Raw genomic sequence first — 21,638 nt, 5'->3', positions numbered from 1 at the left:
GTTGCCCGCCCCCTTGAAGCTGGGTGGGTCAGGATCACATGTCTCTGCTCACAGGCAGCTCTCAGTTTACAGTCAACATTCAAAATTAGCATACCCCATTCAACTGAAAGGGGCTATTGTCTCTCTCCTCCAGGCTGAAGGGGAAACCCCCTCCCTCTCACTCAGAAGGGCCATGTGATATCGTGCCTCCTGTTGTGAGTCTCTGGGGTGTTAAGAGTTCTCAGCCTCTTGGCCTCTGGGAACAGCAGGTGGCTAAGATTTTTAATTAACCAACAGGCTTTGAAGTCCCTGCCCCTCTTGCAACTCCTAAATACAGTTTCCCTGTCATAGGTTAGACTGCTAGCGCCAGTTTGTGGACAAAGCTGGTACTGCACCCATTTTTGGGATCTGTCTTGAATTACTGCATTTCAATAGAGTGGTTTTTGCTTGATAGTATAGGACCCTTGCTTAACATTATTTTGATGGCATCCTTACAGTAGAGTGGTGATGTGGAACACCCCACAAGAAGGTTGTATCTTTAGAGTGGTCTTGTGCCCATGATTTTAGCAACTTTTTGACATTTAAAAAAAACGGATTTTGAACAGAACCACCTTTCTTTGCACTGGTGGGTGGCAGATCAGGTGACCATTTTGGTGTGCGCAAACTGCGCAGTTCTGCTGGATTCTGGCGTGAATGTGAGCGGCGACAGCTCATCCCCACATCCACCCAGTCTATTGATTTAGTTTGTTCTGGGATAGAATAATGGGCGGCGACAGCTCATCCCCACATCTACCCAGTCTATTGATTCAACAGGGGTCAAAACCCTTGACACTGCGCCTCCACTGCATTCTATGGTTCGCTGCTTGCTCAAGGAGTAGCAGTGTAGGCATGTCCTCCAGCCCTAGTATTGCAACTGCTAATGGTAGCATTGTGGATTTGGGAGGGGGGCTGTGGTGTGTGGGAGTGCTCCTTTTGTGCTGTAGCAGACTCCGTTGCCTCCACCTGTGCTGATTGTGTGCACCTGTGGCAGGCTTCTACACAGCAGATACCTGTTAACGCCTGGTCCGCGATGCTGGTGTTAACGGCATCATGGTATCCGTTATTACCGGCATCTCCATGCCGGTAATTGTATGTCCGTGCAACTCTTAGGGCCTCATTACACGGATGGCGGTGAACCATGGCGCTATTAGCGCCATGATTCATGCCGGTAAGATACCGGCACCGCCTTGGCAGAAAGGGGAATTACCGCCCCATTCCAAGGTTGGCGGGGCGGCAATTCCCCCTTCCACCATTGCCCTTCCCCATTCCCATTTTCGCCCCATAGGGCTCAATGGGAATGGGGAAGGCGCTAATTACGGTACCGCAAATTGCAGTACCGTAATTAGCTCCCTGGGTCCCTTTGCGGGTTGGTTTTTAACGCCTGCAAAAAGCAGGTGTTAAATACCCCAACCCACAAAGGGACCTCGTAGTAAGGCGGTAAGGATTTACCGGTACCGGTATTTTACCGGTACCGGTAAATCCTTACCGCCATCCGTGTAATGAGGCCCTTAATGTGCACTTAACTGCAGCATGCCGGTGTCACTGGCACTGCTTCCGAGTGTCCGCGCTCATACCGGCAAGGGAGAAGCCGGTCACAGCAGGTCCCTGTCGATGCCGGTGACACTGGCATCGCAGCTCGTAATACTCCAGTCTGGTAAACGATGCTGGTACAGTAATACCGGCATCAATTTTACCAGACCGCCAACCTTGTAATGAGGCCCATTGTCAATATAGTGAATGTGAAAAAGTAAACAGGTGATGTCACCTCCTCTGGAAACATGTGTTTTGCTCATAAAAGATTCTCTTGGGCAAACAAAAGACTGAATAACATTGATTCAAGTTAGAACATCAATTTGGTGAACCTATACAATATTGGCATTAAATATATAGACGCCATCTTAACAAAAAAGAATGCTAAATACAAATGAAGGTAAAAAAACACAAAGCAAAATTAACCATTATAACATTTTGCTGCATTCTGATCAAAACTTGGTATAATGAAGCCATGTCTCCAGTTTCAAACTCAAACCCATCCTTGAGTCCGTGTAATCTGACACTTGTGTGATTAGAATAATTTTGAAATACAAGCATGTCACCCAAGGGCATGCATTGTAATCACACCAATCCCTACACTAAATTATAATTTTATACTAAGATATAGGGGCTGATTCATGGAATTTGTGCGGGATTTGTGCGCCTTTATGCCCGCAAATCCCTGTTTAACAAATGGGTATTCGCAGACAGAATGGCGCACAAATCCCTGTTTTTCGGCGCACGAATTCCATGAATCAGCCCCATAATTTCAAACCACAAATATTGCCTGAGTTAGTGGCTGATAGTTCTTGAAGTATTGCAAGTCTTTTGAGTAACTAATCTGAACAAAAGGTCCTGTGGAAATAATAACCCAGAAGAATTTAGCAATAGTGTGGTTAAGGAATATAGGATTACAGCACCTCAGTGACATGCATTAGATTTTGAATCAAAATGTCACCCAATATATTTATTACTTGTCTCTTGTAGCAGTGCCACATTCTTTCTTGTGCGGGCTAGTCTCGCTATGAAAAGTGTGAGATCTACATAATTAGAAATAGTACTGTTCTCATTATGCTCAAGGTAAGCTGGCATATTTTCATTTTATCCTGTAATGCTTGTAAATTGTTGATGTATACAAATTACGTCTGTGTTATGGTCCTGGAGTGAGTTATATTCCCCTTGCAGCAACTCAAATGATTTTGCAATGTGATTATTATCTTATTTAACCTTTTAAAATATTGGAATTCTATTGATCAATGTATACTCAGCCTCCACAGATAATTGCCTGCATGTGGTGTCTATTTGTACCCAGTTATTTAATAACTCTTGGTATATCCGTGACCAGTAATTTTTTTCTGTTTGAAACTCTCTCTCTCTCTTATGTATAGATCATTTAATCTATATTTTATTTCAATAATCTGCATGATCACCCATAAGAGCACTTAATTCTGTGAGAATCAGTGCACTTGCTTTTTCTAAAAAGATAAGCTCAGAATTGTCTGGGATTTTTTTACCCTCACATTGTGTAACTTGGTCTACAAAAATGTTTTTGGGGTTATCTGTTGCTTGCGGTCCCCAAAACAGCTATGTGAGAGATCGTACAGCTATGCTGCGAGTTTTATAAAGTAATTCTTTTCGCCTTTGTGATCGATGATTCAAAAATATTCATAAAACAATTATTCAATAAAGTACCACTACCCCAAAAATCATTAAGATCTGTAGTTGTTACTTCGCTTTGTATCCTCTCTCTCCAAACAGACAGATTTTGTGACTTCCCTTCCACAGACACAAATAATTTGCTTTTTTAAATATTGTCTTATCTTAACGCTGAACTAGTTATCTCGGTCATTTGCAATGAAACAAAAACGTTTTTCAAAACATTAAAAAATATATATTTTCTAATTAGTTCGCTGGTGCATAATTAAAATAAGAAAACATGCAGAAATTGATTTGGGAATTGTATTCCCTTTCGAGGAATATTGAAAGAAATGTGAACCTCTGAAAATATCAATTAATTATAAAGTATTGTGCCAATTAGAACAATACAAAAATTCTAGTATCCATTTGTCAGCCTTATTCGTGTGTTTTCGAACATCCACTTATTTTTCTAACATAGTGTGGTGCAAAAACAAACATGTAGTGTATCCTAATAACAGAAAAATGCGAAAAAATGAAAAATGTTTAAACATTTTAGTAGTCAGTGGGCCTCATTACGACCCAGGCGGTAAGGGGTTTACGGCAGCGTTAACAGCGCCGACCCTTACCGCCTGAGTACGAGGTCCCTTAGCGCCATGGCGCTTTTAACACCTGCTTTTAGCAGGTGTTAAAATCCATGGCGCTAAGGGACCATGGAGTTAACTACGCCACCGTAATTTACGGTGGCGTAATTAACACCTTCCCCACTCCCATTATGCCCTATGGGGCAAAAATGGGAATGGGGAAGGGTAAATGGGGATTGGGGACTTACCGCCCCCGCCAACCTCGGAATGGGGCGGTAAGTCCGCCAACCACCATGGCGTAAACGTAGTTTACACCATGGTGGTAAAGTCACGGCCCAGACGGTAACTTACCGCCTGGGTCGTAATGAGGCCCAGTACCTGCTGTAGAGAAAGAAGAACAGTGTAGGAATATTTTTTTTTCATTGTTACCCTGTCAATGCCTTCAGTATCCTGAAAGAAAATGCTCAATTGCGCACATTTCCATTCATTAATTATGTACTTAATTGTTTTAATAAATACTTTCTAAAACATCTGGGATTGCTTGTCAGACCTTGTTCACACCTCAATGTTTCCCTTGACTGAGTTTCCTGTACAAGGAGCACCAATAAATGTACATGTAAGGGTTTTTGAAAGATAATTGATTTGCTTTCATGTGATAATAGTCCTTATGATATGTCTACATGAATTATTTTATAATGTGGGGCTAACAGCCATGTAAAGTGAGATCTGGCACACCCAGAAGCCTCTTTATTAAATTGTCAAGGCTTTTAAACTTGCATGGATTATTAGATGTGCCTGAATGGCAATGTTAACATAATCCCAAATCTCTGATTTTGCTTATTAAAGTATCTGCTTTTATTAATTAAAAACCAAGATATTCACAAATCATCGAGCTTTCTTCTCATTAAAATTAAAGCTACAATACTGTAATTCTAATGCACATTCAGCGAGCCATCAATATTCTTGTTAAAAATAATATGCAGAACTTTAGTTCTAATAAACAATCAGATCATACTCATAGAAACACATCAAATGTCCCTTCATCTGTGCTCTCCAAGGTAATTGTCACTAAGAGTTGAATTGAATCTACAATATGCGGTTTACAGCCATTGTGCTGAATATGCGGCGTCACCTTTAAAAATACTTGCGCAGTGCAGGCCAACAGCCACTTGTTTCCCAGGCACCTAACTAAATACTTACGTAGTTGCCGGTCTTGTTTTATTTTGCCCGTCCATGGTTGCTTGCAGATTGCATTGACACACACACAGAGCAGTCAGAAGGGTGTTTGCAATCTTGGCCTCTCGCTACACCCCCGATCCTCTTTTGTAGTTTGATGGAAACCAGCAGTACTCATGGCCATCATTCGTCTTTTCAAAATGTTCATAAACAGAAACCAGCTTGCATTTTCTGGGTGCAAATGTGTAGGCCTCTCCTTCCAGTAGGGTAGACATCAGCCCTCCTTATCCAGCCCAGATTTTAGGGAGATGAAGGTACGCATACATATGTAATGTTGTGCTCACACTTGGAGTTTGTACTAATCACCATATGTGTTAAAAGAATGTACCCTTTGTTAAAAGAAGAGGCCTTCTCTTTATACAGCGACATTTAAGACCTGCTGACCTGGCAAGAACTTGTTTTAACAGAAGAATTGTGTTTGGTCACTGTATGTCGAAGCATGTTGAGCCTGCTAAAACTATCTGCAGATTACGGGTGGTGAAGGAATGAGTAAGCACAGCCTCGTGCACAGAGATAAGGACACAGAAGGGCACGAGAGAGAGCGAATAACAGATAACAGGAAACCACAATAGCAGATGTTGAACTGTTGACCGTTGATGCAAAGTCATGATTGGGAGGAACCGCCTTGTGGTGGACATAATCTATGTGCAGCAATGTATGACAATGTAAAACAGATGGGTATAAAAGGACCACGATGTGCAGGGCAAAGGGCGGCACTTTGACGACTTGCTTTGCGAGACGGTTGAACTTGTGGCCCATTCGCGAATGCTTGTGTGTTAATAAAGCAATGTTTACTCAACTCTTTTCTGTTTGAGTTTTCATAGGGTCCCTTTTGTACTGGTTTTGGCGACGGCGAGAAATCGCACCCACAATTTTGGTGTCAGAAGTGGGACGCGAAGGAGCGACAGTCCGTCACTGGGTGAGGAACGCCGCGGCGGAACCGGAGAAGGAATTGATCACGGGGCCCCAACAACTGAATCCGCACCTTTGATTGCAACCAACGCGTCATCCTTGTTTTTCCGGCTCCGTTGGCGGTGGAACAGCAGGCTGTCGCCCTTCGGGTCCGGAACACTCTGGCGGGACCCTTAAGATAAGTGGTATGGACGGATGCATGATGGAATAAGGAAATAATGATTCAGGGTTTGTGAAGAGGACGGTGGTAAGTCCGTCTATGAAGAAGTAATGTTGAAATGATGATATGATATGTTAGATACGCCAGGAGGATGTATTATTATTGTTAGCCAATAGGTGCATATTTGGGAAAGGTGAGTGTTTTAGGCAATTGTGGTATACCAACAAAATGGGTCAAGCGGCTTCCAGCAAGAGTGGTATAGGCAAGAGACACTATGCCCCTCTTGAAGGAACCCCTGCATTTGATATGTTGATTAAACATGGATTGAATTCAACATTGTTCTTAAAAGAATGGTCCGAATACACAAAAGATTTGATTGAGCATAAATGGCCAGACACCGGGTCCTTTGATGTGGACCACATATCCAAAGTAGAAATAGAATTAGTAAAAGACGGGTCAGACCCGCACAGTTTGAGGCTATACGACTATGGAGGGTAGAAGCAATGCGCAGGCGCAATGCTCAGAACAAACAAAAAGCAAAGGAGCAGAAGAGAACGGTAAATCAAAAATTACATGATCTAGAGATAAAAGAGAAGGGCGAGAGGCTAGATCAGTTGGATAGACATATGATGATTAAGAACAGTGGGGGTATGTATCCTGCCGTGCCGGTGCCTCGATATGAAGATGTGATAGGGCTAGAAGCAGAACAAACAACGACTGAATTATTGTTTCCAGGAGCTACAGCTCCACCGACAGATAGTGAGGGTGAAAGGGTGGAATTCCCAATGAAGTATGGAAACCCAGATAGGTTGATAGACCATAGGAGAACGACTACTGTAGAAAAGGATAGAGATGGAGACTTGCAAATCCTTATGACCGGGCTGTATGGCACACCCCTCAATGACAGCCTACGGGACCAATTGGGGCGTTTGACACCTTTGGAATTTAGGACAGTGGCCACTAAACTATATACCTTTCATGAGGGTAACTGTAAATTGAGAGGACAGAGTACTGCGGATCTGCCCTCAGCATATCAGGACGCTGTTGCGTTACTACCAGTGACTGCGTCCAGTGTTCAGTTATGGGGATGTATGTCCGACATAATAGCGGAAGTCATAAGGGGCGGTGTTGAATGGGAGAAGGAAAAGAGGGCATGGGAAAGAGAGGTGAGGGAAAGAGAGGCTAAACTCAAAGATGCAGACCAGGCGGGCCAAAACGTAGCTAATCGTATGATAGCATCCATACACTCGCAGTCCATGTCCACCCTGGTGAGTCTGATGGAGGGCCTTGGCTGGCCTATACAAGTAAACGTAATTAAATATCTTCTTATTAGGGTGGATGATATAGAAGAGGAAAAGGAGCCTAGATATGTGTCCCAGTGGAATAGGATTAGGACGGAATTGGATAAGAAACTGCTATCTAATATAAGAGTGGATGATTCAGGGGCGGAAGAATGGAGGATGGCTAAGGTGGAGAAACTATTAAAAGATTATAAAAAAATAAAAGAGAAAGCTCTTAGTCATCAATCCTCTGTTTCGCCACCAGCGCAGGCCCCTGTGAGTGAACAAACAAATACGGAAAAGTTACTATTAATGCCAATGAGAGAGTGCCAACCCACCATAGAGGCAGCCACTGGTAACATGATGCGCACCTATGTGTATGTCCCTTTATCCCGAATTGAATTAATGCATATCACCAAGTCCATCCCCGACCCCCGTATAGACCCGGCAGGATTCTACAAAGAAGTAGGAAAGTTATTCAGACCAGGGTTATTTACCGTAGAGGATGTAGATAACATATTGTTAGCCATTGTCCCAGAAGAAATATGGACCCCCTTTCGTGCCAAAGACAATGAAACAATAAAATGGAAAGATGTAATGGATGCGAGCAAAAATAGAAAACTGCATGAGGAATATCCTGAACCCCTAAGGGGGCATGGCATGGCAGTCCTGAGGGCTCTAGAAAAGGTGTTACCCCCATTTGATGTGAATGTGGAGAAACTGTCCGCTGTGATACAGGGTGCAAGTGAGGAAGTAGCACAGTACTTTCTGCGTTATGAAGCAGCATTCAAAGCGCACAGTGGGCTAGAGATAGGGTCTGAAACGGGCCAACGGTACTTTGCCACAAACTTTGTAGAGGGGCTCCACGGGCCAATTCAGGAGAACATTAGGAGGGCAGAAAGTACATGGATGACTAGGAACCCCCGGGATCTCCTCGAAATGGCTAGGTATTACGAAAGAGGGGAAAGAGTGAAGGGACAACAAAAGGCACGACAAGAGAAGGATTTAAAAACCAAAGTGTTGATGCAACAGTTGCATCAAGGGCCCCAAGGCAGGTATAACTACAATTATAACGGCCCGTCACAGGGCTATAGTAGCAACATGATAGGGGGCCAAGGGACAGGAAGAGGTACAGTGCAAGGAGGTGCGCTATATGGGAGGAGGGATGGGCTACCCCAAGATGTATGTGCCTTCTGCAAGAGACCCGGACACTGGAAATCCCAGTGTCCCCAGAGTGGTGGGAGAGGAAGGGGCGTACGGCCCCCTTCACAGACAACATTTGCCCCAGGAAATAGGACTGGTGGGTACGGCAACCAAGACAATAGAATGTTTAAACCCCCTCAACCCAATGCCTTTGACGGACAAGCAAGAGGGGATGTTCCCTGGCCGGCCCCGCCTCCCCCCAATCTACTGTATCAGCCACAACAAACGACACAAGTACAAGGTGTATGCCAGGGTGAAGAATGTGGAGAAGGGGTATACTATAACAATGATTTTCAGGATAACACAAGCGATATGTCCTGAGGATGCCGGAATGAGATAGCGGGAGTGGTGCAGGTTCCTATAGACCAAAGGGGGCCTTATGCCTCTATTAGGATCGGCCCCCACCGAAACTTGAGATGTCTGGTAGACACGGGAGCTGGAAACAGGCACACCTGATTATACTAAGAGATTTTGCCTTTTTGTTGATGAACAGGAAGGTTGCGCTGTGTCAGTCTTGACACAGGAACAAGGGGGTAAACAGAGACCATGTGCATATTTTTCTAGCACTCTGGACTCAGTAGCTCGAGGCCTACCCCCATGCATGAGAGCAGTAGTTGCAGCAGCGACAGCCCTAAAACAAAGTGCAGGTTTCATCCTAGGGAGTGAAGTAACAGTAAAGGTTCCACATACGGTAGATGTTCTTCTGAATAGAGTGCATACACAGCATTTGACTACAGCTAGACTCACACAGTATGAGATGATCCTGTTTGCCAGTAATGTAAAAATTGAACGGTGTAACACTTTGAATCCAGCGACACTGCTTCCTTTGCCCACCTCACCTGATGACATTAGGCATGATTGTGTGATTCAAATGGAAGAACACACTAAGGGTAGAGCAGACCTGCAAGACACCCCGCTGGTTGATAATGAGGGTATATTATTCTGTGATGGTTCCTGTTTCAAACTGCCAAATGGGGAGACAACAGCAGGGTATGCAGTAACTACAGGGGAACGGTTGATTGAGAGTGGGAAAGTGTGTGAAAAATCGGCCCAGGCAGCAGAATTAATTGCGCTAACAAGAGCATTAGTGTTAAGCAGCGGTATGAAAGTGACAATTTATACTGATTCAGCCTACGCTCATGGGGTGGTTTCCAGTTTTGGTAAACTCTGGGGAGAGCGTGGGTTTTTAACCTCCCAAGGTGATACTATTAAACATGCCCGATTGATTGCTGAATTATTGCAAGCCCTTACGCTGCCCAAAATGGTGGCCGTAGTGAAGTGCTCAGCGCATAAAAAAACACTGGATTATGTCACGCAGGGAAATTCTTTGGCTGACCAGATGGCTAAACTAGCTGCCACAAGGGACACTCGGTGGGAAGCCCGACAGCTCATAGTGGGGAGGGATGTGACTATGGAAGGGACGAAGGAGCGCGTAAAGGAAATCCAAGCAGATGCAACCATTGAAGAAAGACTATCTTGGCACAAGGATGATCAATATGAGGAGACGGTAGATGGGCTATGGGCACATACCAAAACGAACACCTGGGTACTACCTGACGCATACTTACCTGTGATAGTGAGCGTGGCTCATGGTCCAACCCACGTTAACGCAAGAACTATGGAAGAAGTTTTAAGTACTGTGTGGTACAACAAAAGATTGGGAATGTATTGTCGCCAATGGGCAAAACAATGTGAAATATGTGTTTTATATAATGTGGGGAAAGGTGTACCGGCCCCGGCGGGCCACAGTAAGTTACCCACCTGCCCTTTTGAGGTGGTGTATATGGACTTTATACAGCTGGAGCCTGTAAATAAACATTCCTACTGTTTGGTGATGAGATATAGAGGGCACAAATAAGGTACTGAAGAACAAACTGGCTAAGGCTTGTGCTGAAACGGGACTGAAATGGCCGGATGCATTGCCTATTGCATTATTGAGTATGCGTACTATGCCTAAGCGTACACATGGTTTATCTCCTTTCGAAATTGTTATGGGGCGCCCACCAAGTATTGGGACCCCCAAATCACCTAAGAGATTGTCTGAGCAAGCATGGCCTGCATTACAACAGTACTGTATTGGGTTAACTAATAGACTGATTTCTATTAATGCACAGGTGAACGCAGTAGCTCCATCTCCTCTGATAGGAGAAGGTCACGACGTGCAGCCCGGTGACTGGGTTGTTATAAAAGCCTTCGATCACACCAGCGGACTGCAACCCAGATGGAGGGGCCCGTTTCAGGTTCTCCTCGCAACACAAACTGCGGTAAAAGTTGATGGCAAACCGCACTGGTACCACGTGAATCACGTCAAGAAGACGCTTCCATTACTGATTCCTCCGGAAAAGGGAACCAACCAACCCCAGGTTGCAACAGTACTGCCAGATGCCACTAGTAGGTGTGCCCATCGCCTCCGATCCCGTGACGTGTATGTGCCAAGCAACGTGTAAGGACACTGTTTTGAACTTTGATCATTAGGGAGATGAACATTTGGACTCTCTTGTTGGTTTTAGCAGAATTGTGCCTTACTGAAGACGACGGGCTTGTAGCCTGAAGGGCCTTCGGCGTTCCCCTCCTGGGACAGGCACTACGAGACGTGGGACAGATCGGATGAAGGTTTTCAGTGAGACCTACCACTATTAGAGTAATAAGGACACTGGTGCTTTAAATAGGGGATATTGCTATATCGCTAGGTTGCAACTGATATACGCTGTATACTGAGCCATATACTGAACTATGTCTACACCCGTGTATGCTGGTTTAGTCCCTGAACGGATAAGTGTATGCTCCTCAAACACAGAAGGTAAGAGGAAAATACCAGTTTGTACCACAAGAGGCAAAATTTTGTTTTCTGTATGCACGATAGTAGTACTAATAGCATTTGCCATAATATTCTGGTATCTGGAACATCCATCTAGATATGAATTAAAGAACCTGTTGCCCGAGTCAAATGAAACAGGGAGAACAGATTGGGTCAAGAGCAGGAATCGAGATGCCTATGACCAACACGACCCGGAATACTATGCTAAAAATGAATACGTGAAGATAATAAACACAACATATGGGGTAGTGAATAAAACTGATTGCTGGATCTGCACCCACATGCCCCGACATAGCAGTGAAGGCATCCCAGTGTACGCATCGCCAGTTACTGAGGATGCCGGGTGTACATTAATTTACATGAGAATAGTGTCAGCACAGCAATACATGATACCGAATACCGCTTGTTATGTTAGAGGAGAGAACAAAACCCTTCTAAAGGAAAAGATACGCTATAAAATCAAAACTGAGGGAATCGGGCTTGCACCTGCTATGGTACAGATAGTAAGAGAACCTCCTCCCCCTATCACCATCACACAAGAGTTTAGGCCAAAGAATATATGTTTTAAGAGGAGCGCAAGAGGTAATCAAAGAATGATCTCGGGGTGCAGTCAAATGGTGAATCTAAATAACTACACGAAGGGATTGTTACAGATTGAAGGACATGCCTACGTCTGTAACAAGAGGGCTTATTTGTGGTTAGCCAAAGATTTTGTTGGGGTATGTTACATAGCCAGAATAATGCCGGCTGTGATGGTATATGCCCCGTCTACTCTGCATAAAGAAATACACAGCAGAAATAAACGAGCAGTAAACCCAAAAATTCCTACGTATCAACCTACAGGATGGGAAACGTTTATAGATCTGATGGGGGTCCTGGTTCCTCCAGCGGGCATCTTTATGAACAGTCAAGAAATCCAAAAGCTAAACAGGGCCCTTGAGTTCGTAATCGAAGAATCTGCAGACCTAATGGAAAACATTACTTATGAAATGAAAGCAATTCGGCTAGTGGCTCTCCAAAATAGGTATGTCTTAGACATACTCACTGCAGAAAGGGGCGGAGTCTGTTTTTTGGTGGGATCCCAATGCTGTGTTTACATACCAGAAGGGAGTACAGGAATCCTGGATGGAGTAAACAAACTGCATAAAGTGGCGGATAGCATCCACCAGGAGGAAGGGTCAGGAGATAGCTGGTGGATGAAGCTCCTGAAAGAAATTGGATGGCAACTTCTTACGCCTATACTGGTTCTAGCGGCAATAGTTGTAGGAATTTGTCTCTGCATCCAATGTTTCCCGGTATGTGTGTCGTGCTGTGTTTCCATGTGTTCTTCCAGCATAACGCGCCTAAATCCAATGGATAAAAGCCATGTACAACAGGAATTTTTTGACATGGGAGGCCTGGAGAAGATTATGGTACATACAGTATGTGATGATGTTGCTTTCCTGCCATCTGCTTATGCTAGGACTGTTTAGATTGATGCTCAAGTGTGAGCAAAGGGTGGATTGAAGGTACGCATACATATGTAATGTTGTGCTCACACTTGGAGTTTGTACTAATCACCATATGTGTTAAAAGAATGTACCCTTTGTTAAAAGAAGAGGCCTTCTCTTTATACAGCGACATTTAAGACCTGCTGACCTGGCAAGAACTTGTTTTAACAGAAGAATTGTGTTTGGTCACTGTATGTCGAAGCATGTTGAGCCTGCTAAAACTATCTGCAGATTACGGGTGGTGAAGGAATGAGTAAGCACAGCCTCGTGCACAGAGATAAGGACACAGAAGGGCACGAGAGAGAGCGAATAACAGATAACAGGAAACCACAATAGCAGATGTTGAACTGTTGACCGTTGATGCAAAGTCATGATTGGGAGGAACCGCCTTGTGGTGGACATAATCTATGTGCAGCAATGTATGACAATGTAAAACAGATGGGTATAAAAGGACCACGATGTGCAGGGCAAAGGGCGGCACTTTGACGACTTGCTTTGCGAGACGGTTGAACTTGTGGCCCATTCGCGAATGCTTGTGTGTTAATAAAGCAATGTTTACTCAACTCTTTTCTGTTTGAGTTTTCATAGGGTCCCTTTTGTACTGGTTTTGGCGACGGCGAGAAATCGCACCCACAGAGAGCACCCCAAAATAATAACCCTTTCATAACATGCAGTCACTTTGCAAAGTTCCCTAGGCTCCTGCGTATACTAGTCTTAGGCATCTATCAGTTAACCGAGTTCTAGACTCCTTGCTCCCAAAAATGCGAATGTATTTCTTAACGTGTCATCTTCGCTCACCTACTCACCATCACGTAATGTTGAATGATGGATGCTTCATTCTGAATAAAATAACCCTTAGTCTGTCTAAACACAATACCATCTAAACGTTGTTTAGTTTCTGTACAGATCTTCTCAACACTAAAATAAGTCCCTTCAACCCTTCTTTCAGCTAACGTGTGCTGCCCTTGGACCTGTTTACTGACTCTCTGCAGCAGCAACGCAGCCTTTGTTTAAATGACCATGCAGTGTTGTTTGTTTTTTAGACAACAGACTTTTGCCCATTCCACATTTAATTCCCCATTCAAATATAACCCTATGTGGCTTTGTACAAGCACAATGTTCTAAATTCACAATAGCAATTTGACACACTCACAGTATTTTAGAACATTGCTTCCTTTGAGAGGTTTACGCAAAACAAGTGTTAATGTTTTTGTAAAATGCTAGTGACATCTCAAGTATTTTCAAGTATTTTTTTTATATTTATGCGTGGCCGTAGGTGAGTTGGTTACTTTAGTAAACATAACCAGTGAATTTCTGTGTATTAGACATGCTGCGTTGCAAACATAACTTCCCTTCAACTTATTTTAGCGAATTTCTAAGATTTCCATTGCAGAATGTTGGACATAACTACTTCCCAAAGGTTTTCAGTGAATATTGTAGGTTTTCTAATAATCTAATGATACACACAAACAAACCTTCAGTGTACAGCAGGCATGGCCACAGGGCATGCTGCGTGGGAACAGTGCCCAGAGCATGACCATGCACCATGTGCCTCAAACACACCCAAATTGTCCACGGGGCATGGCCACAGGACATGCCCATGCATTGTGAGCATATTCGTGTATATCACTAAAATCCCTTACAATTCACTGAAACAAAGTTGTTACGCATACTTTAAATATCGACATACGGTGATTGCATCAACAACTTTCCGCCATGCTTCAGGAAGTAAAGATGTGTAGAAAAACAGATTAACTTCTGCAAACGAATATTTTCCCTTTCAAATGTGTCTATTCTATTAGCTAGAAGCTGACATGTAGGAAGGTAGTTTTACCGCTCTGCACGTCATTGGCCTATATCAGAATCACCCTGACTACAGTGCAGCTGTTTGTGCTAAACAAGCATTCCACGCACGAGCATAGCCGTGAACGAACACATAACTCAAGGTTTGCCTCATCACAACCGAGGCATGCATTTATGACATCACTCCAAACACAGGGTTGTGGCGACAAATGCTGGCCCCGTGTTCATCATAGTCCTTTTTGGTGTGACAGACGTGATGAAATTCAGACTGAAAAACAAAGAAAACGACAACTTTTAGCTTAGAACCTTAAAAGTGGGCAGATATCGCTTGGTCAGCTGTACATGATTTCTGATCAGTGACAACGAAATGAAGGCGCCATTTTGTGAGTATAAGGCTTCAGGTCGCACTTAGTGGCACACTACAATGCGCACATTGTGAGATGCGATGGACTTCATGCCGGGCGGTGGGTTTTTACTCATTAGGAACATACCACTACACACTTGCTCGAGTTTCAGTATGTTACACTACTAAGGGGTACAATGACGACTTGCTAAATTGATACACAAATGTACAGGAGTCAGAAAAATAATAAGCATTTTGGACACAGGCCATGTTGCAAGTCCTCAGCAGGCAACACGCACAGAGACAAATCGTGCACAAATGCAAAATGTAAAAGTTGATATTTTTTCTGAAACTAAAAAGGGATTTGAATGAACTGGGAAGACTATTTTAGAAAAACATAATGAACTTGCTCAACTTTTCCATCGTACTGGACATTTCTGACTTAGGCCAAGTTGAAGGAGAAATAGCCTGCTACCGAAAAAACAGTTCACACCTGGGGCCAGATTACAGAAACTTTGCACCGGTGCAAGTGCAACATTTGGACTGTATTAGCACTAGGGCAAAGTTTGCCCTATTTTTAAAAACACTGGGACATAATAGAAAACTATTGCACCATGGCAAGTGCAGTTTGGCATGGTACAAGCACCATGGCAAACATTGCCCCAGTGAAAAAAAAAAACATTTTCAATGCATTTTTTTTATCAGGGCAGAGAGGGCAGAGTTTGCACTAGTGCTAATAACATTCTGTATTAGCACTAGGGCAAACTTTGCCCTGTTGCAATAATGCAGTGAAAATTGATCTTTTTTTTTACTAAGGGCACATTTTTGCCCTGGTGCCTATACCCTGCCAAACAGCACTTGTCATGGTGCAAAAGTTTTCTGTGTACCATTGTTTTAAAAAAGGGGGCACACTTTGCCCTAGTGCTAATACCGTGCAAACGTTGCATTTAAACCCGTGCAAAGTTTCTGTAATCTTGCCCCCGGTCTCGCATTTTCGGAAATTCATCAAAACTGCTTTGGAAATAGATCAGTTGTGGGTTTACAGAATCATTTACATTTGCTACACTGGGGCACTCATTTAACACTCACCTGTGTCCAAAGCTTTGATTGTGATTTAAGTGTCATACATGAGTCATTGATACTCGTAGAAGTCATTTTCACTTGTCTGTACGTTTGTGAATCAGACACATATTACTGATATGTGAATTATGCATCTATAGGTATTTAAGAAAACAAGTTTCCCCATAGCAATTATAAAAGCACTGAAAAGACAATTACGTCTTGCGGTTCCTCTCTGGAGGCCCCAGCGTGTAATTGCAAGGAAATCACTAAACTATCAACCACCAAAAATGTTTCGTATGAGGATTTTGGAAAAGCGTCCTTTTCAGCCATCATTTGATGTAAAGAACATTGAGGGAAGAAGCCTTGGGAAAATCGGCCCGAGGAATGATTTATATTGTTTCAGCATATGCAGGAGATTTTTAGGCAGAGCTGTGCCCATTCGTAGGGCAGGACTGGACAACGATCACATCTTGGTGTTGAATGCACATTTATATGTGTAATAAGGCAATACAGCAATGTGATAAATGAGACGCAGAGCAGGGATTACAGCTTGTAGCTCTTTACTGAATCAGGCGTAAACTGCCACCTAAGCGGGGACCCCGCCCACATCAAACACGTGGGTCGCAGCCCACTCAAGCATAGCAACGGAAAGGAGGCACGGCTCCTTGTAACAATAGAAATAGGACCTCACATCTTCCCCTTTTTTAACATATAAACTGGGGTTCGTTAATTCATTTCCTCTATCCATCTTGATGGCTTGCGCACTTTTCTCCGCAATGGGCTGCGTGTGGGTGGAGACTTGCTTACCATGCAGTCACTGTCGCTGTCATCAGTATCTATGTCTTCTTCTCTGTATTCAGAGTCTAAATCTGATGAATCTTCTGCCCTAGTCAAATCAGGGTTTGCCTGGCTTCTTTCGCCTTCGAATGTCTGGAAGAATGAGGAGTTCTGTGTGATGGTGCCCTGTGGGCTTGCTGCTGTTATCATTGAACCTTGTATGTGGGTCACGGTCATTGGCTCTGGCTTGAACGCAGGAGTATCTTTGGCATCTTGATTTTGTCGCACCAGGACCTGGCCTCCTATTAAGATGGAACTTGGTTTTGCGTGTCTCCTTTGATCCGCATATTCTTTCATCTTTATTTTGCTCTCCTTGTCCTTTGCTCTTGCAGTGTTGACGTAGGTGTTGGGAAGAGCGGCATTGGGATTGTGTAGTAGTGTGGTTCTCACTACTCATCCAAACATCAGTGAGGACAGACATTTCCCAGTCGAGCTGTGAGGGGTATTTCTATAGTCTCGTAATAGTGTGCCGATTGCCTGCAAGAATGAACCATTGGTAATGGAGCAGACTTGGAGGACACATTTTAGGCTGTTCATGAATTTCTCCACTGTTCCATTGGCTTGTGGCCACAGTGGCATGATCTTGCGATGTTGAAAACCAAGAGGTTCCACGAACATGGCAAAATCATATTCGTTGAAGGATGGACCATTGTCTGATTTTACGATGGATGGAATTCTGTAGTCCGCAAAAGTCTTGTCTAGAGCAGGTATTACTGCTTGGGCGCTTGTGGAATGGATGAGGTGTACCTCGGGGAATCGGGACATCTCGTTGACAATCACTAGCACGTACTTGCCATTTAGCAGGGGGCCGAACATGTCAATGGCCACCTCGTCCCATACTTGCAGAGGCATCGATAACATTTTGAGTGGCTCTGGAAAAGTACATAGGGCGACCGCCTGGCATGTGATGCACTTATCTAGTAGCTGTTCCACTTTTTCATCCATCAGGGGGAAACAGACCTTGGTTCTAAGCTGCCGTTTCGTCAATACTATTCCTGTATGCCCCGAGTGTGCTAAGGCTTGCTCGGATGACAATTCGGCTTTCCTTCAGCACAAGCCCTTCTGGCGACATGGATAGTGTGTGTCTGATGAGTTTGAAGGTGCGGAAATGTCTCTCTTCGGTTGGAGATAGAGATTATTCCTGGTTGAGTCTGACATGCCGCTGATTTGACTTCAGGAATTATTGTATTCTTTTAAGTAGTTTGTCCTTCTTCAGGGCTTCTATTAGTTGAGCCATTGTAATGGATTTGGGGAGTGAATTACTTATCAAGTAATGTATGTATTGGTTCGCTTTGTCAGACTGGCATTCGTCGCGAGCTGGAAGCAGGTACCTGGACAAGAAATCTGCCGGGTTATTGTCCTTGCCTGGGTGATGTATGATTTTGAAGGAGTACTCTTGCAGCGTCAATCCCCACCTGGCGGTGTGTGGTGGCATCTTGGCAGTTGGTTTGTCATAGATTGAGGTGAGGGTCTGGTGGTCAGTGATGATTGTGAATGGGCATCCATACAGGAACAGGTGGTAGTGTTCACTTGCCAATACCACTACTACGCTTTCCTTCTCTGGTTGAGAATATGCGCATTTCGTTGCTGAAAAACTGTGGCTTGTATAGGCTACAATGCGTCTCGGGGAGTGCGGTGATGCTCCTGGCTTAGACTGTGCTAATATTGCTCCTAAACCGACTGGGCTAGCATCCACTCTCAGTTCTCTGTCGGGATCCGGATCATAGTATGCCATGCAGGATGCTGACGCGATATGTTTTTAATTTCCTGAAAGGCTTCTTCGCACTCATTAGACCAGTCAAATTCTTGATGTTTTCCCATGGGTAGTCAGAGAGGCGTGCTTGCTGATGCGAAGTCTTGAATGTTGTGTGTACAGTAACTCGCCATTACCAGGAATGATCGTACTGCGGACACTGAGGTGAGCGTGGGAGCCTCCATCAGTGCTTGTACTTTTTCTGGATCAGGTTGTAGGCCGTTGCCTGAGAATATATGCCTGAAGAATTTTAATGTTGATTCGCTGATTTCACACTTGTCTGAATTAAGCGTGAGATGAGCATTCTCGAGGGCCATGCACACTCTTCTTAGTGTGTCGGTGTGTATTTCTTGGGAGGTGCCAAAGATTAAAATGGCATCACTATCATTTAAGCAATTTGGAATATGCTTAATAACCTGGTAAATTTTATTTTGAAATATTTCGGCAGCTGATGACACGCCAAAGCGGAGCCTTTTGTACCGAAACAGTCCGAGGTGTGTAGAGAATGTGGTGATGTACCTAGAAGATGAATGCAGTTCAAGCTGGGTATGGCCTTTGTTTAAGTCCAATTTCGAGAATACTTTTGTCCCCTGAAGTAGATGCATCATGTCTGACATCCCGGCCGCGAGATGACGTTCTCTTTCTATTGCTACATATGGAGCCCTCATGTCTACACAAATGCAGATGCTGGTCTTATTCTCCTTTTTGGGCATGGCCACTATGGGGGACACCCAGGGTGTGGGTCCTGATGTTGGTTCAAAGATGTCTTGTTTCAGTAGGGATTGAATTTCATCTTCTATATGTCTCTGGATGTTAATGGGAATGCCCCTGTAGTGCTGTGCCATCAGTTGAAAGTTCCTGTTAATGTGTAGCTTAATTTGTTTGTCTTTAAGTTTCCCCAGCCCTTTAAATAGTATCGAAAACATTTTCTGTATCATTTCCTTTGTACTGGTGGTGTATGCCGACATTATCTGGTACATTACATGTATGAGGCCCATTTGGATGGCTGACTTGAAGCTCAGTATGCTGCCCCCTGGTACTTCACCTTTTATGATGTAAATCTTGACTCTTTGACTTTTATCCTTGTATTTGCATGTGGCCGTGAACATGCCTCAGCAGTTAAGAGGTTTGTTTGACCCGTATGGGTAGTTTTGGGTGTCTGCTTCGCTTAACTCTTTCTTTGTGGTGTTAGACTTATATGTGTCCTCATTGATCACATTTACCATAGCTCCGGTGTCAATGAGGAATTCATGACTCTGTCCATTTAGTTGTAGCAATAATGTCTGAAGGTATTCTGCAGCAATGCTATTTCCAATGGCATGGACGTATCCTCTCTTGCGGTCTCCGCTGGATGAGGAGTGTGAGTCTCGGCGCCGTCGTGGGGAGTCTTCCAGATATCTGATCTTCTGTCATGGTTTCCTTTGTTGGGAGTTGTGTCTACTCCTGTAGCGACTAGAGTGGTCTCTCTTCTCTTCATGCCATCTGTCTTTGTATGATGGCTCCAGTGAAGCACTGTGGAAGCTGCGTCTACTGGAGGCAGGCGATCGTCGCACGTAGGGTCGTGGGCTTTCCTGCCTCGAGTGGCGGCCATCTTGTCTTCTGGAGTCTCTGCTGGTTGAAAAAAGTTAACTTTCCTACAGACAGACTGGAAGTAGTTCTCGCCTCCACATTTATCGCAGTGATGACCTATAGCTGGGCATGGACCAACGTGTGGGAATTTATATCCGCATCTGTAACACTTCTTCTGTTCCACTGTGTCTCTTGGCGTGCAAATGGCTACACCATTGCAGCTGAACCAGATTGTGTTCTTTTAATGTTGCTGAGGGACTCTGTTTGCAGAGATAGTTCGGAGCCAGCTCTTGATAGCTGTAACATTTATCCCAGCGTTCTGCTTTTCTGGAGTAATTTCTTTCAGAATTCCGAAGATTTGCAGCCAGCTATTGCCTGTGATTTGAGTGCTTCCGCCATCGAGTATCGATCAAAATCACAATATTTTGCAAGTTTTCTCAGTCTCATTATGAAATTGTCCATGTTCTCACCATTTTCTTGGGTGGTGGTGTGGAAAATATATCGCCCGCAATCTACATTCCTCAATAGTGCAAAATAATTATTAAGGGAATCAATTACACCTTGAAATGTGTCTGTGTTGTTTTCAGGCAGCTCAAACACAATGTCTCATACCACCAGGCCAAGCTAGTGCATTAGAATTCCCCTTAGGCGGCGTTCCTCATGGAGCACTGATGCATCAATATATATCAGCACTTTAGGCCATCTGGCTCATCTGGGCACCAAACTACTGGTGTCGGAAATGTCAAATTGTGGCATAGCCTGCAGCTGCAGTGACTCAATGTCCTTCTCTTCTCTGTGCCCAGGGTGGTGAGGTGTGGAGCTGGACTGGGCCTCTGCAGATTGCTGTCTGCTTCATTCCCTGACATGATGGCAGGTGCAAGGTGCACAGGTTCCCACTTTAAAGTTTGGCTGTATGGTGTCCTCAGTGCTCACTCCTGCTGTGGGTAGGACAGCTTAGTAATGAGCTTGGGATTGTCTTCTCTGGACACGTAGATTGTTGGCAGGGTTGTAATAATGCGATGTCAGCCAAGTGTTCATGCTGCTTGCAACGTTCATCCTTCAGAACGTAACAAACATGGTGTTTTTAGTCAACGGAGCGGTTCCTCCATGGCGGTGTAATTGGAACGTGGGAAAACCAGTGCCGGTTTATAGTAGTCAGCATGTTGTGCATCTGGTGATACGCAATCAGCAGTGTGACGGTTGGCACGTGCTGCCCACGTGTGGGGTTGCACTGCGGCACCCTGTCAGGGTTGTCCACTTCGTTGGTGCAGTTTGACAGTTGAATGTAGTTTTCTCACCGTCTGTGGTGTGTGGAGCATTGAGCCACGTGTCATCCTGGGCCATGGGTCATTCCGGGTATCAGCCACGCGTACCGCAGGTCTGAACCTTCGGATGATGTAAT

At 44.3% G+C, this 21,638-nt stretch overlaps 1 protein-coding gene across 4 annotated transcripts in view; it reads right to left on the bottom strand.

The window, feature by feature from the left end:
• ACTR3B (actin related protein 3B) overlaps window positions 1-21,638 on the bottom strand; it is a 932,787-nt gene that overhangs the window by 24,362 nt on the left and 886,787 nt on the right. For 3 of the 4 annotated variants that reach the window (XM_069647932.1, XM_069647929.1, XM_069647931.1), the window contains one exon: window positions 14,383-14,940. The exons of the other annotated variant lie outside the window; for it this stretch is intronic. In XM_069647932.1, the coding sequence (XP_069504033.1) occupies window positions 14,845-14,940 (96 nt within the window). In that variant the 3' untranslated portion in view covers window positions 14,383-14,844. Of the gene's footprint in view, window positions 1-14,382; window positions 14,941-21,638 lie in introns of those variants that run through there. 4 annotated transcript variants of the gene reach the window in all.

Source organism: Ambystoma mexicanum, chromosome 2q (genome assembly GCF_040938575.1).
Source record: "Ambystoma mexicanum isolate Mex_15411 chromosome 2q, UKY_AmexF1_1, whole genome shotgun sequence".
Taxonomy (NCBI): domain Eukaryota; kingdom Metazoa; phylum Chordata; class Amphibia; order Caudata; family Ambystomatidae; genus Ambystoma; species Ambystoma mexicanum.
Note: the sequence above shows the minus strand (reverse complement) of the source record. Positions and strands in the feature narration are given on the sequence as shown.